This window comes from Glycine soja, chromosome 8 (assembly GCF_004193775.1).
Source record: "Glycine soja cultivar W05 chromosome 8, ASM419377v2, whole genome shotgun sequence".
Lineage (NCBI taxonomy): Eukaryota > Viridiplantae > Streptophyta > Magnoliopsida > Fabales > Fabaceae > Glycine > Glycine soja.
This window is the reverse complement of record NC_041009.1, coordinates 7,775,281-7,791,855: the sequence shown is the minus strand read 5'-3', so window position 1 is coordinate 7,791,855 and position 16,575 is coordinate 7,775,281. Positions and strand designations below refer to the sequence as shown.

General features: G+C 32.0%; 3 protein-coding genes across 9 annotated transcripts; all 3 read left to right on the top strand.

Annotated features, from left to right (window-relative positions):
- Positions 1-804: 804 nt before the first annotated feature.
- LOC114421592 (probable LRR receptor-like serine/threonine-protein kinase At1g67720) lies at positions 805-6,628 on the top strand. Of its 3 annotated transcripts, none has more exons than XM_028387603.1 (15): positions 805-1,140; positions 1,277-1,820; positions 2,054-2,565; positions 2,668-2,797; positions 3,107-3,178; positions 3,263-3,331; positions 3,491-3,562; positions 3,714-3,782; positions 3,963-4,129; positions 4,216-4,463; positions 4,759-4,885; positions 4,967-5,032; positions 5,416-5,581; positions 5,663-5,795; positions 6,116-6,628. In XM_028387603.1, the coding sequence occupies exons 1-15, from the start codon at positions 1,071-1,073 to the stop codon at positions 6,449-6,451; spliced, it is 2,781 nt and encodes a 926-aa protein (XP_028243404.1). In that variant the 5' UTR covers positions 805-1,070; the 3' UTR covers positions 6,452-6,628. The 3 variants fall into 3 exon arrangements, with proteins under 3 accessions (XP_028243404.1, XP_028243405.1, XP_028243403.1); XM_028387602.1 differs by having other exon boundaries at positions 806-1,140; positions 5,395-5,581; XM_028387604.1 differs by lacking the exon at positions 3,263-3,331 and having other exon boundaries at positions 5,395-5,581.
- A 2,935-nt stretch (positions 6,629-9,563) lies between these two features.
- Positions 9,564-12,157, top strand: LOC114422597 (E3 ubiquitin-protein ligase AIRP2-like). The gene is made up of 5 exons (XM_028389042.1): positions 9,564-10,078; positions 10,495-10,657; positions 11,109-11,175; positions 11,309-11,549; positions 11,759-12,157. Exons 1-5 carry the CDS (start codon positions 9,990-9,992, stop codon positions 11,967-11,969), a joined length of 771 nt encoding a protein of 256 aa, XP_028244843.1. The 5' UTR covers positions 9,564-9,989; the 3' UTR covers positions 11,970-12,157.
- A 552-nt stretch (positions 12,158-12,709) lies between these two features.
- On the top strand, positions 12,710-15,641 carry LOC114422971 (probable mediator of RNA polymerase II transcription subunit 19b). Of its 5 annotated transcripts, none has more exons than XR_003668773.1 (5): positions 12,710-12,838; positions 13,170-13,277; positions 14,309-14,595; positions 14,685-14,923; positions 15,384-15,641. XR_003668773.1 is itself a non-coding variant. In XM_028389549.1 (5 exons), exons 2-5 carry the CDS (start codon positions 13,247-13,249, stop codon positions 15,407-15,409), a joined length of 546 nt encoding a protein of 181 aa, XP_028245350.1. In that variant the 5' UTR covers positions 12,710-12,838; positions 13,170-13,246; the 3' UTR covers positions 15,410-15,641. The 5 variants fall into 5 exon arrangements, 4 of the variants coding, with proteins under 4 accessions (XP_028245350.1, XP_028245347.1, XP_028245348.1 ...); XM_028389549.1 differs by having other exon boundaries at positions 14,717-14,918; XM_028389546.1 differs by having other exon boundaries at positions 14,717-14,923.
- Positions 15,642-16,575: the final 934 nt, after the last annotated feature.

The following is a 16,575-nucleotide window of genomic DNA, read 5'->3' as shown; positions in this document are numbered from 1 at the left end:
GTCACACACTTTTTCCAACGTTAAAAGGCTATGTTGGGTAATTTTGAGGAGGATAAAATGAGGGTGTGGTTTAACCACACACACAGAATTTGAGTGATTAAGGTGAAAATTGTAAATGAATATCCAAAATGGTAAAAGATGAATGCTCCACTACAAATCCCAAAATTGAAAGTAAAAAAATATAGAATTCTGAGAAATATTGGGTGGTTGGGTTCTCCCACTTAACCAAATCTTCACAGTTAACATGGGTCGAACTTTTTTTACCATTTACTTGTAACCCCTTGTTCTATCCATTCAATTGTCCAAACATAAAAAAAAACACAAGACAACATGGTCCAAAGTTACACAGTTAACAAAGATTTTGCGGTCTGCAAAAGCACAAATTAAAGTACATAATTTATGGCCCTCCATTGTAATCACGTACCTCCTTTTTCAATCATATTTGGCATTGGCCATTCTTTTTGCGTAGTTTAAGCCCTTTTCGATTCATAACATATTAGTACCTCATAATTTCGTTAACATTTTCTTATAGTATATATTATCAACCTATAAGGGTGGTTTTAAAATTCAAATTCTGTGTAAAATATTGCTAAAAACTCATACCATTAATGTGGCGCATGGTGGCATCAAAGATACAACCTATTACCAACACGACATCGTATGTCTTCGTGTTGTCCCGAAGCCCCAAGACAAATTGTTAATTGTTTTTAGGAGTTTCTTACAATAAAAACAAGTGCATGGGTCGCCTTGTAGCTTGTGCTAGCTTGTTCTTTTCGTGACACTTCTTTTTAGAAAAATAATAGAGAAGAAAAAGAAAAGGTGAACCTAAAATCTTCTTTTGTAGGAAAAAGAGGATTCCAACATCAGATTTAGATAAAGACACGAACGTGAATGAATAATCAAACATTCAACAAAGTCATCAATCCAAAAAGTTAAAGTTAATTAGTGGGAGAAAGCTGGGTCTTGTTGAGATGCTGCCTGAACTGACTCAACTCACAAAACAAAGAGTTAAATTAATCGACCACTTAAAATTCTTGTAGCAAAATTATTATTTTCTTTTCCTTACATCCATGGATTTATCTTCTCTCTTTCTTGTTTTAATCCCTCTATTGACATCACTTGCTGTTTGCCAACTTGAAGGTGAGTTTCATGTACCTTTTTCCAATTCAATTTCAGTTGAAGGAACCATAAACCATGATTACTAATTTAATTTTTTTTAACCATATTCATGTCATGTAATGATACAAAACACAAAATCTGACTTCTTCACATGTAGAATTTGTTAGCATTGATTGTGGAGGGACAAGTAACTACAGTGATACCAGCACGGGGTTGGCATGGATCTCAGATTCTAGTATCATGCAACATGGCATTTCAGTGGAAGTGGAAAATCCAAATGGAAGAAGCATGTTGCAGTATCAAAAGCGAAGAGACTTTCCCATAGACAGCAACAAGAAGTACTGTTACACACTAAGCACAGAAGAGAGAAGAAGATATTTGGTGAGAGCAACGTTTCAATATGGAAGCTTGGACAGTGGAGACACATACCCTCAGTTTCAGCTCTACTTGGATGCAACAAAATGGGCTACTGTGTCAATTTATGATGCCTCAAGAGTATATGTTAAGGAAATGATCATCAGGGCACCCTCAAATTCTATTGATGTCTGCATGTGTTGTGCTACGACTGGTTCTCCTTTTATATCTACCCTTGAGTTGCGACCCTTGAATCTTTCAATGTATGCCACAGATTTTGAGGACAATTTCTTCTTGGAAGTTGCTGCAAGAATAAACTTTGGTGCTCCAACTGAAGATGCTGTCAGGTGTGATTTGTGAAAGCTCCCTCAATTTTTATTTTTTTTAATTTGATGTTGCTTTTGGCACATAAATGAATGAAGACTTTCCAAAAATTTTACTTGAGAGAATAAACATCAGTAAAAGTATTATTGCCTTATCAAGGAAAAATTGCAGCATGGTTAACTTGATTGGGAAGAAATAATCACTAATGTGATGGCATAAGTTTGGTTTAATCTTTTTAAACAAATTTGTTTCTCAGGTACCCGGATGACCCGTATGATAGAATTTGGGATTCTGATCTTATTAAAAGGCAAAATTATCTTGTTGGGGTGGCGCCAGGCACAGAAAGAATTAGCACTACGAAGAACATAGATATAGAGACTAGAGAATACCCACCTGTTAAAGTTATGCAAAGTGCAGTTGTTGGCACAAAAGGAGTACTCAGCTACAGATTGAACCTGGAAGACTTCCCCGCCAATGCTCGAGCTTATGCATATTTTGCAGAAATTGAAGATTTGGGTCAGAATGAGAGTCGAAAATTCAAACTAAAGCAACCTTATATAGCTGACTATAGCAATGCAGTAGTTAACATTGCTGAGAATGCCAATGGGAGCTACACTTTATATGAACCAAGTTACATGAATGTGACTCTCGAATTTGTTTTATCATTCTCCTTTGTTATGGCCCCAGATTCTACTCGAGGACCTCTTCTAAATGCATTGGAAATAAGTAAATATGTACAGATTGCTTCAAAGACAGACAAGCAAGACTGTAAGTTCTTAATGTTAGTATTTGTGAAGATAGATCTTTTGTTGCTTCAAGCATACATGGCTGATGTATGAACTGATTTCTAACCAAACTTTCGTCTTGCAGCAACCGTTGTAACTGCATTTCAATTATTGTCTGCTGAAAGTTCCCAAACAAACAAAGGCGATCCTTGTGTCCCAACTCCCTGGGAATGGGTGAATTGTAGTACCACCACGCCTCCAAGAATTACTAAAATGTAACATCTCCAATCACTTTTGTTCACAATTTTGTTTCATAGCAAGTAAATTGTCATTCTTTGAATCACTAATCTCTGACAGCAGCTTTTGAATACTTAAGAATGTTAAATTCCAAAATGCATCAAAAGAGTTTGAGTTATAGAATGGCAAATACTGCTGTATCATTTATGTTTGGAATAAAATAGGCTGGGGCATTATGAAAATCATGATCAAACATTTCAAAAAGTTCACTGAACATTTTGCTATGCTAAACACTTATTGGAAGTTAAAGTTGAACAATTTTTACTAATTGCTATTGTTTGTATTAGAATTCTTTCGAGGAGGAATGTGAAGGGTGAAATCTCACCTGAGCTTAGCAATATGGAAGCTTTGACAGAGTTGTAAGTACATTTATCTTCATGATAAAAGTACTTGAAGTTTTTCTTTAATGAGATTTCTTTTGTAATTCATTCTGATTTACTAAGGTGGTTAGATGGCAACTTGCTTACTGGACAGTTACCTGACATGAGCAAACTTATAAATCTAAAGATTGTGTAAGTTCTTCAGTTTGACGCATGCCCCTCCTTGGAGGGTTGGAGTGCAATAAAAAAACTTCAGTTCATATTTCAAATTTATTAGTTTTTAACCCCAAAACATTCTTCTTTCTATGTTTTCTTTTTTCTTATTTTCATTTCTTAATTGATGACATGCAGGCATTTAGAGAACAACAAGTTGACAGGTCGACTACCATCTTACATGGGTAGTTTGCCAAGCTTACAAGCATTGTATGTAGCACTTATTCACAAATGTTTCTCATCTCTAATTTCAGCACTTGAAGTACTTCCCTAGTTAGCCTGACTTTTCCTAATTGAGCATAATTGATATTGCTATCCTCGTAAGTTTATTAATCACACAGCATCTGTGAATTTGTGACAGGTTCATACAGAACAACTCATTTAGCGGGGAAATACCAGCCGGATTAATATCTAAAAAAATCGTTTTCAAGTAAGTATGCTCAGCAACAAAACAATTTTTCTTGTATAATGTTAATGTAAATGCAAATTCTTTAAATACTCACTGATTTGACTTGACAATGAAATCATTATGAACATAATAGAACAAGGATCTTTTCAACTAGCCTTGTACCAAGATTGAAGTAACAGACATATTTAATTTCTGTTCCAGCTATGATGGTAATCCTGAACTATACAGAGGAAACAAGAAGCATTTTAAGATGGTTGTGGGAATTTCAATTGGAGTACTAGTGATTCTATTAATATTATTCTTAGTAAGTTTGGTGCTATTGCTTAAAACACGTAGAAAGGCATCTCAAAAGAAACGTGAGGAAAAAGGTTTGCCATCCAATTTAAATTTAATGCTTTTGTTTCAACTTGATTACAATCAAACGTCTTCAACTAAGCATTCTTTTCCCCATCAGGCATTTCTGGACGCACTAATAGTAAACCTGGATACTCATTTCTTCGGGGTGGAAATTTAATGGATGAAAATACTACTTGCCATATTACACTCTCAGAGTTGAAAGAAGCTACTGACAATTTTTCAAAGAAAATTGGCAAAGGAAGCTTTGGATCTGTCTACTATGGGAAAATGAGAGATGGAAAAGAAATAGCAGTTAAAAGTATGAATGAATCATCTTGTCACGGGAACCAGCAATTTGTTAATGAGGTAGAGTTTAATTTTGTCCCTTCAGCATTTTCAAATTTGAATTCTGATAGACAACAAGTTCTGTTATGAGTAATTTTTACCTTAAGAAGTGCATATCAACCAAAAAGAATTGTACTCCATGAATTTCATTAGTATAATGTGAACACCTCTCTGTAACAACCTTCTTGATTCTTGCTCGTGTCGAACTGCAGAATGCCTGCTTTAGAACATGATTTTCTTACATAGATAAACAGAACAACAATAACACATGAATATCTTGATTTTCAGTTATTTGACAATAGAATCACAAATGCAGGTGGCCCTCCTATCCAGAATTCATCACAGAAATTTGGTTCCTTTGATTGGATATTGTGAAGAAGAATGTCAGCATATTCTGGTTTACGAGTATATGCACAATGGCACTTTACGCGATCACATTCATGGTCTAGTGACTAACCTCACAACCTTGTATGCATTTTATTAATTAATAGTGAAGCTTGACATTTATTTCCAATGTTCTGCAGAGAGTTCCAAGAAGAAGAACTTGGACTGGTTAACTCGTCTTCGTATTGCAGAAGATGCCGCTAAAGGTTGCTCAATGACTACCTTCATGGTCCATAAGTAATTATAGTATGGTTTAACATGTTTGTTAGTTCTTGTAAATATGGCAAGTTTTAGTTTTAGTCCTTGTAATTTCTTTTTGTTAGTTTTCGTCATTATAAATTTTAAAAGTTTTGACAATGATTTCATCAGTTAATCATATGGCACATATTTAGACATGTCATGGTCATCTGATGACATGACATACATCTAGACATGTCACATTACATGTCATTTTAGAGTGATTGTCTACATAACATTTAAATTTATGAGTATTGAAACCAAATTTCTCATATTTACACAGATTAAAAACATATTTAAATTATTTAGTACCAAATTTTGATTTCTACAGGTCTTGAATATTTACACACAGGATGCAATCCAAGTATCATTCACCGTGACATAAAGACAGGAAATATTCTCCTAGACATCAATATGAGAGCAAAAGTATCAGATTTTGGACTCTCTAGATTAGCCGAAGAAGATTTAACCCATATATCAAGCATTGCACGAGGAACTGTTGGCTACTTGGATCCTGAGTAAGTCATGAGTCTCATGTGTTTGTCTTTTTTCCATTGAATGTGTTAAATTCAGTTAGTATTTATTCTCTACAATTACAGGTACTATGCAAGTCAGCAATTGACAGAAAAGAGTGACGTGTATAGTTTTGGAGTTGTTCTGCTAGAACTGATATCTGGAAAAAAACCTGTGTCATCTGAAGATTATGGTGACGAAATGAACATTGTTCACTGGGTATGTTTCCCTTTCATTAACCACAAGATGAAACATTGGCATCAGTAAATGATGTTAAACAAGAACTAAACATGAGCATGTACAACATCCTACGTCGAATGCAATTAGTTCTTCCCGGAGTTTTTTTTTTCCGACAGATATTAATTGTTAGTTTGTTAATTTTTTATTAGCAAAGAGGAATCAAATTCATGATCTTTTCCTTTTTCCCTTTTTTATTAACCACTCAATCAACCTTATATCTCCCGGTATTCGTTTTGCTAGGAGTATATTGCAAACATATCTTAAAAATTTTACTAGTTTAAAAAAACATTGTTTTGCAGGCAAGATCCTTAACTCGTAAAGGAGATGCAATGAGCATCATTGACCCTTCTCTTGCTGGAAATGCCAAAACCGAGTCCATTTGGAGGGTGGTAGAAATTGCCATGCAGTGTGTAGCACAACATGGTGCCTCCAGGCCAAGGATGCAAGAAATCATTTTGGCTATACAAGATGCAACCAAGATTGAAAAAGGAACAGAAAATAAGCTAAAATCATCATCATTTTCAGGTAGTAGTAGTTCAAAGCCACAACATTCTTCCCGGAAAACTCTACTCACAAGCTTTCTTGAAATTGAGAGCCCTGACGTGTCAAATGGTTGCCTTCCATCGGCAAGATAATTAAATTGGACATACCTTACAACATTCCATGGGTTGATTTTGTTTGTATTTTTACTTCTTTTTAACCATTATTATTCTACCATGTTTACACCAGTAACAATGTGACACTAACTAGTTACAACATTCCATATTTTGGAACCAATAGTAATCCTCTTCCAGATTTATTTTTTTGTTTAACCTGGTTATTGTAAACTGGAATGGAAAACTAGATTTATTTATATGAAAAGTCATACCTTTAATAAATAAATATATATATATATATATATATTACATTTATTAAATATAGTTAATATAATATTATGAAGTTTAATTATATGTTATCTTTAGTAATTAATTTAATTAATACTATATTAGAAAAATATTTTGATTTGTTTATTTATGTAAATATCGCACTAATAAAATTAAATAAGGCATTAAAACTTTTTTTATATCTAATTTACTATATATATAAACATCAGTATAGATAGATTATAGAGTAATTATCTTTGTTATCCAGAATCTTCAGATTTTATCGTATTTTGATGAATTGTGCATCTATGCTCACCTAATCATAATAAAAACCTAAGATTATTAATAATTTAATAATAATTGCCAGTTTGTCTAAAATATTCAACGATATGCTTCAAAGGTGATGACATATTGTTTTCTATTGAGTAGCCACCCATGCATGAATCTCCCAGAAGCAAATCAGGATAAGATACATGATTTAAAAAGCTATAAAAATAAGCATCTAATTTTTCTTCCACTTCAACCCATTTACAAAACCTCGTTGAACTCCATAATATTTTTTAACGAATTTATATTGTACTTTAATTTAAATCTTCACCTAATGTGTTACATGTGCAATATCTTAATTAGTGATAGTTTGACTGTCATTATAGTTCCCTCTTACATTATAATTTATTTTTTAAAAAAATAAAAACTAATTCAATTGGTGGAAGGGGGAGCAGAGAGAACTGTTAATTCTTATGAAGAGATTTCTTACTATAAATTAAATAATGAATGAGTAGGATATGTTTTGGTATAATTAAAAATAAATAAAAATTCATTAAAATTAATGCAAGGAATCTATGATGAGACAATAATCTAAAACAAACTCTTTGAAGGTAAACGTCTAAGCTTGGCAACTTGAAACAAGGAAGCCTACAAATACCCTTTCCTTTTTTGTAAGGGAGTAACTATAATACCTTATCAATAGCCACCATACGATCAGATATGATGAGGAGAGAGAAAGCGATAACCAGTAAAATATTTTTTAAGCAAAATTTAAAATAAAAAATTAAATAACTTCTTAATTTTTTTTTTTGGTGAATAAATAACTTCTTAATTGATCCTTGTGAAGATGTTATATGGAGATATTTTGGTTCTTTTTATTTTAATTTTTTTGTCCTTACTCTTTATTATATACATTTTTTTTTTATATTTCATTGTGACTTTTGGGGTTAGGTTTTGTGACTTTTGTCCGTTAAATGTAACAAAGGTTCAACTCACAGGCATTGAATAGAAAGAAAAAAAAAAAGAAAGAGAAATAAAATGAAAAATTAACAGGATCAAATTAAAAATAAATCTTCTATTATAGGGACTAAAAATTTATTGAAGCCACCTTTATAAAAATCAAACTTTCATGAAAAAGTATTGTGTGGTATTTCAAAAGATTGGGTGAGGTAATTCAATTATTTTTGGTTGTGGTATCCTGAATGGTAGAATTGTTTAGTGAAGTATATCACACTGCACTATCTACCGCGTGTTCTATTAGAAAAAGGCGTGTGATATCTTTTGTTTTGCTTCATAAGTAGGATTCCAAGAAATTATTTCTAAATCCAACAAGAATTTGCTAATGATTTCACTAAGATTTATGATGGATTTTATATTAAGATGGAATCTTATCATTTACTAGTACTTTGTTTCTTATATTAAGATGGAATCTTATCATTTACTAGGATTTGCTATTATTAAGATTTATTTTCAATTATTATGAGGATTTCTTTTCTATTACATGTTTTTTCTACCATTTTTTTTTCATATGAATAATAAACACTAACATGAATTTGAATGAATATTATTTTATTTTTTTAAAAATTGCGAGAGCTTTTCGTTGATCTTGTGACGAAAAAAATCACATGATGTATCACTTACATTTTCACACATGTCAATATCTTTTATTATATAAAAAAAATAAACCTGTATTTTTCAAGGCATGTTCATGTCTATGTTCATATTGTAAAGTAGTTTGAGATGGTTGAGATTGCTTTTTGCTATTTATGAAAAAAAGTGTAAAATATATATTTAAAAAGAGAAGGAAAATAATATTGATAATGTTTAAACAAAAGAGTGAGAAGAATGAGACTACAAGAGTCTCACCTTATAAATGATGCATGTATTTTAATTTATAATATAAAAATATATCAATTATATGATTTTGTCTTTGTGTAATGAATTTTACTATTTAAGTATGGATCTTGTCATAGAAAAATTTATTTTAAATGAATATTAAAATATAGGGTATCTCGTTAAATAATTAATAATCTTTCTTTTTTGGAACATCGATAGTTTTGATTATCTAGAAACAGTAAAATTTTGAAATGATTTTTACACAACAAACACTCTTAACAAAAATATGTTAACTTTTATTCTCTTAATCAGTTGCTTAAAGCATTTTTCCTAAGTAGCTAATCACAACTAGGGGTAGAATGGATCTCTCATATTAAAATTTTACATGCTTGATATTTTCTTTGTTTCTCAAACGATATATTATAAGATTTTGTTTAGAAATATAAAAATAATCAGATAATTATGAAGGATGAAGAAAGAAGAAAGAAGAAAGAAAAATTCTCTGTTTGAATTCTTATTCTTTCACGGACATTTTTAATAAATTTTAAATACTAACTGATAAAAAAATGAAATAAAATAAAAATTTGCACAAATTTTATCTCCTGAAAAAAATACACACAAAATTTACGTATATTATTAAGATCTATCTATCCATATAGATATAGAATTATAGATACGGGACCCTTTTGATTCCTTTCCCTCTGCAAAGAGACGAGCATGAATTAATTAACAAGAAAACACAGTGTTTGAGTGTGAGCCAGCACAGTAAATATCATCACACTCGTGTTATCTCATGTCTCATGACTCCTCTCGGTCTCATCACATCATATGACTCAGCATTCCACACAATCATAGAAAGCAACGAAACGCAACACAACACATCGTAATACGGCATTCCGTTCATTGTTTCTTTCAACTCAACTCAACTCTCTCTCACCCACCACAAAACTAGCAGCAAAATTTGAACAAACTACCGAAACAAAAACAAAACCAAAGCAAAAATCGTTTTTTTTTTTTCTGTTCCCTCATCCTCATCTATTGGATTAACTGATTAATATTATTAGGGTCCCTTGTAAAAAGAAGATTCTTCATCCTTCCACACACCCCCCACAACTACTGGGAGAGAAAAAAGGAAGGAAATTTTGCTATTTTCTGAGACTCTTGATTTTATTTTATTTTTATATTTTTTCTGCTCTGAAGAAGAAAGATGGAAATGATGGCATACCAGTTTACTCGGTTACCTTACTCGGATTCCCTCAAACTGCTCGAGGCTGATATACAGCATGCAAATGCTTTGTTAGTTTCATCTCTCTCTCTCTTCATCTTAACAACTTATCTATTACTTTCTTTCTTCTTATGTGTAGTTTTCTATTTTATGAAAATTGAAAAAAAAAAAAGAAGGATTTTTTTTTTGTTTGTAGAGAACGGGTTTTGACTTTATTAAAGGCTATAGGATTTGAAATGGGGTGTCATAATCACTTGATAAGCATCTGCCTGTTACTGATTGAGATTGATCATCTTTAATTGCTTTCTAGTGGTTGATAAAGTGGGAAATTTGTGCTTTTTCATTGAAATTGTGTCAGACTGGAATTTGGTGGTTAATTTGATTGTGAAATTCTTTGTTTGGGACTATGAAATGTACTGTGTGTGTGTTTTACTTTCTTTTGTGTTGTGAATCTTCTGAATTTCAATACTGGGTATGTACTCTCTAGGGCTGCTGCAATTCCCAGAGCCAAGGGTGGGACTCTTCTCCAAATGAAATTGGTTTACAACCACTTGGCTCCTCTCTTTCTGTTGTTGCTACAGTGGATGAAATGTTCTTGTACATGCTTTCTACATAGATATCTCGACCTCTTCCACATAGTTGTATACAAGGTAAACTCCTTGGTGGATGGATATTTGTAATTCTTGTAGTAACTTGTAAGGTTAATCTATTCACTTGGTCGCTATAGTTGTCTCCATTTTAAGTTTTGGTCCCTATAGGGAAAACTGTAAGTTTTATTTCTCCACACATGCTTAAAAGTTAAATTTTGGTATCTGATGCTTACACTAGAGACGGATTTCTGGCAGTGTAAAACTGCTATAAAATCTCTGGCAGTGATAAATCACTGCTAAAACTTATAATTTTCTTAAAATGAGGACAACTATATGGACCAAGTGAATAGTTTAACCTTCTTGCAATAATCTTTTGATTCAACGAAATTGGTTTTGTGCAGTTCTTTTTCTCTTGTTTTTTTTTTTTTTTTTTTTAAGGTATAGGATTGCCAGTGTTTGTAATTGACCCTTGTTTCTGTTTTGTTGTTGCTCTCCTATTTTTTTACCAAAGGTACACGATGATGGTAGATCAAATGTGGCTTCTCATGGGAGGAAAGCAAGCATCCGGGACTTTTATGGTGCGTGAATCTTTGACTTTCAAAAAAGCACCTTTTATTTTAGTTATTCCACCCTTAAAAAAAGTGCTAATTTTTGTGGCTGCCTTTATTAATTATTCCTCACTGTTTTTTGGGGTTAAATATTGTACTTTAGCTGTTATCCTTCCATCTCTCGAGCGGCTTCTTGGTAGCTTGGAGAAGTTGGACATTTGTAAGAAAAGTCATTCTAGCATAGATGGTATTAGTTATGGCAAGAAAATGATGGAAGGTGATGGGAAACTAATCAATATCGATCTGGAAAGAGAAGATGAATGTGGCATATGCTTAGAGCCTTGCACCAAAATGGTTTTGCCTAATTGCTGTCATGCCATGTGTATCAAATGCTACCGCAAGTGGTATGTATTCATATTAGACATGCATATTTAGTCGCCTTACTTTATATTCAAATTGGTTTATCATCATTTTTTTTGTGAACAATGGTCGCACTGAGGTTCGATCCTAGATCTCACGTATATTACCCAAACCCTCCCCCACTATATTGACCTAGTGATTCTAGTTTAGCATCAATTGTAACACCCTCATGCTGAATCTTTCCAACTTGCAGGAACACAAGGTCAGAATCTTGTCCTTTTTGCCGTGGTAGCTTAAGGAGAGTTAATTCTGAGGATCTATGGGTACTCACTTGTAATGAAGATGTTGTTGATGCTGAAACAGTTTCCAAGGAAGACTTGTTGCGTTTCTACCTTTATATCCACAGCCTACCTAAAGATCACCCTGATGCACTTTTCTTAATGTATTATGAATACCTGATTTGATATTTTTTTTACTAAATAAGGAGAGAAAAAAATTGTACAGATAGGAAAATTCGAACTGCAATTGTGAATAGAGTCTGGTAGGTGTCCATATTTAATGTTTGAAGGAAGATATATGTAGGGGGAGACACATAATACTCTTGCTCCCCATTTCAAGGGTCTATATCCTAATGGAATTGATAACCGATCCATAATTTGACCAAGAAATTGATATTTGTTTTTTATGCATTCCAAAGAAAAGCAAACAACAACAACAACGTTCGAAAAGATTTGACTTGCAAGATCTATTTTAACTTGCAGATCTATTTGGAAAATGCATGAAAATTGAATAATATGCATAATTAAAAAATTATAAAATTTAATATCAAATTCTTTAACAGGTGCTAATGAAATTTATTTTTCACGCTAGTATTCCATGTTTTGGATATTTTTAGGCTTGAAAATCAGTTATTTTCATGGTTTTCATTAGCTGAAATGGTTAAGAGTTTAATGTCTTAAATTAGTAAAAGAAAAATTACAAAAGCGTGTCTCAATATAAATAAAAAAATTATGACTATCTCAAAAAGACCAACTTAACCCATAAAAAATAAAGGATCGAAATAATTCTTTTACAAGATGAAGGATTAAAATAAATTTTAAAATTAAGATAAAGCTATAATTTATCCTAGTTTCAGGGACTCATTTTTCGTTTCTTTTTTTAAGTATTAAAATTAAAATTTGAAAAGGTAAAAGACAACTTCCGAAGTCCGAAGTGACATACCTACAAAAAATGAAATATTGGAAACTTGTTGTGTTCCCAGATCAAAATCTTGTTTTGGTTCAAAATTGGCAAACAACAACCTTACATTCTCTCTCTCTGCTTTTTTTCTCAGGTATTTTCTCTTGTTCATTTTCAGGGCTTTGTTTCACCAAGGGTATTTCATCGGATCTACATCCGTTGCTTGCCCCTTGTCTTCAATTCGCTCTGATCGTGTAAAGTTTTTAACTTTATTAGATAATCATGCATTTGGGTATTGGGGTGGATTTGTTTTTATGCTTTTTTTATGGGAAAGCCATTTTCTCGGATGGGTTTATTGTCTGAGATAGTTTGCTGCATGCTTTTACGTATATCATGTATGTGTTAGATAAGATTCTTTAATCCCAGATTTTGTTGAGTGTACAACTTTCAGTGCTTAGAAACTTCCTCAGTTGTCCATTTTTCAGGCAGTAACTTCCAGTGGGTGGTGGATGTATTTGTTGATTGTAATTTGGTAGATGCATTTTGTGAGGTCATCTGAAAGATGGATCTAGAAGGCAAAAAATTTGGGAGGGGTAAGAACTTGACATTTAGCTTATTGATTGTTTGCTTCTCTATCATATGAATTTGTGATTACTTCGTTAGAATAGTTGAACAGGAACACTGTGTGAGCATATGCAATATAATCATTCACAGAATACAAATTGGATTTCTTTTGTAATTCCCATGATTAAATCAATGGACTGTTAAAAACAAAAGATTGGTAGTTATCAGCTTTCTGTACCACAGAAAATGTTTACAGTAGAACTTTTTTTATGTCTTGGTTCACTGTTTATTGGAGCCACACGAACAGAGAATTTCATGAGGTTTAAAGTCAGTGATACAGCAAATGGAGCTTAATGGTCCTTATATGATCATGAGATGGTTATTTATAAGAATCCTGTTGAGGGTTCGCTCTAACATTTAAAAGTATGAATTCCCCACCTTTCTTTTGACATTAGGTCATTGATGACTAGATAACATTGTGGTCAGGCTCTATCATGTATGTTAATTTATTATTTATCCTCAGTGAGTTATTTGATAAACTAATGTCCAATGCCCTTATTGACTTTTATTACTACATGCATATGGCCATATGTGTAAAATCTAGTATGACTGAACTGATTGTTCTTTCTTTTCTAGTAAAACTTAAGCCTGTTTGATGTTGTGTTTTAGAGGTTATTTTCTTTATGATCCCCTACTTACAAGTTTTCACCCCATTATGATCCTATATAATCTCAAGTTTAACAACATTGTGTAATTGTAACTGAATCCCTTCTTGGCATGGCTCTCACTTGTGAAAACCTTTTCCTTTCTAAATCCCTTTGAGAGTGTTGGCCTCTGGGGATGCTCAGTTCAAGTATTTTGATCAGATTTACTTTTTAAAACCATCACATGCAATATTATTATATTAGCTGTTATTAGGTGCTGCCGATTAATATGTCAGAACATTGATTTAGATGGCGCCTCAATTTCTTTTCTTTCTTCTTGAAAACTTGCAATCAATGCATGAAATTCATATTTCTTTAAGTATATTTTGTTTAGTAAGGTTATTTCTTGGAATCAGGCAACAAAGAACTTGGAGGTACTCGTGATCTCATAAATCAGTATAGACTTTGGCCCTACTATGAATTCTTCTGCAAGAAGTCACTCCCAGTGTCAATTTCAGAGACACATTATCTTCACAATGTGGTGGGTGACACAAAAATCAGGAAGGGAGAAGGAATGGAACTGGATCAGCTCTGTAAAAACACAGACACGAGTGAGAAAAAAGCTTGCTTATGTCCTTTTGACTTGGATGTACTCAGTGAAGCTTTCCATATGAGGGATATGAATCCAGTCCACCTTTCTTCTGTAAGATTTTTGTGGCTGCACATTTGATCCTATATTCTTGAAAGAAAACTGAATAGTTCAAATTGCCGTTTGATTTTTGTGTTAAAAAGACGCATTGAGCTGATGTGTTATACTCTGCCAGAAGGGGCTACCAAATGCAGTGCCCAAGTTAGAAAACCAGTCTAGAGATCATGAGAGGAAGAACAAAAAGGTAAAAGATAAAGGTGAGGAGTATAGGAAGCAGAAGCATAGATTACATCGAGTAAATAATGGAAGTTGTATAGAGAACATCAGAATTAGACCCCATGATCCTCATCCCTTGCTGCAGTTGAAGAACCAACGAGGCAAGGTTTGCTCTCAGTCCTTTATCCCACTCTTCTATGTTGTTACAATATTTCATAGTTTACATGACAATGATGACATAACTAGTATATTTCATAGTTTCTGATTGAAAGAGGAATAGACAATAGTTATTAGTATTAACCATATTAAGGTAATACATGATTTTGGTTTGACAAAAACATTAATGAGCCGTGTTATTCATACAACAGCTCATACGACAACAATTTTTGTAACCATCTCTCTCCATTGCATCATTTATTACATCTCACATTTCTCTCTTTTTCTCTTAATTGTATACTTGGTTGTACAAATAACATTTCTCTATTAACATATTGAGGTTACCATTTTTTATTGTTACTACACATGCGTCAATGTTTTGTTCCTTTATTTTTTGAAGTAGAAAATGATATTTATTTGCAGCTTAAATTGCACTTAAACATAATTTTATCTTTATTTAACTCTTTCAGAAAAGGAGGGCAGAGACAAGCAATAATGATCCTTCTGTTTGCAAGCGATAAGATACTGGAAATATGTGATTAATTCAGAAGCTGACAGTGAACTCTGTTTTTGTCACATTTAACATTTTTTGTTCTCTCCTACTCTAAATCTCTTGTTTCTATTTGGCTCACCTAAATACTTAATTTCCAAAGTGCGGGAACAAAAGAATTTCATGTTCTGGAGTTTGTTTATTAATTTAATTAAAGCATTATCATTTTCTTTCTTTCGATTTTAAGTTTTTTCTTATTGTTTATCACTAGTTTTTCCTAGTATTTCAATTGTATTTTTTATTAAAACAAGTGATGGTGTTAATGTTTTTAAATTGGACGGATCATTAAATCGGGAAAAGTATTAATCCATGATTTATTTGACCATCTTTGGTAGTAGTAATTATGTGTACATTTTATTTATTTAATATTATATATTATAAGCTCATAAAAAAAATTAAAAAATGACTTACCCCACTGTCAAGAATTTTTACACTGATTAATATCTTTTCATTATTGCTAAATTGAGACTCAATACAACCCCTGCGGCCTTGAATCCTGTTGAAAATCAACTTACACACGTTAGTTTTTAGATAAGTTAAATAAGCATTTTTTTAAAAAAATTAAGTGCATATGTTAATTTTAATTTATAAAAAAGATCAGTTGGTTTACTTTTTAATTTTATTCTCCTATAAAAAGGTTGATAGAGAATTTAATCCAAACAATAATGGATGAGTTGTTTAAGCTTCTTTTGTTATATTAAAAAAGCACTTATTTTAATAAAACAATCAATTTTATGTTTTTTAAGTGTTTATTTAAATTGGTTTTACTTAAAATAAACAATTTTCTGCTTATTTAAAAAAATAAATTCCATCTGTTTGCTAAAATAGACTTTTTCCAAAACACTTATTTTAATTTTTTTTTTTTAAGTTTAAACAAACTCACTCAATAACTAACTTAAAAAAAAAAAACTAACAGTTTACCTAAAATACAATTCATTAATTCTAATAAAGGTTTCAGCAATTGAAAACCAAATGAATGAATCATTTTAATTTTTTTCCACCATTGGTCAAATAAGAGATTATCACCTGTCGTTACATTTCTAACCTACTAACATAAATGTTTTTTTTTTTTTACAAATGTTTTTTAAATATATAAAAATTCGTAATAAAAA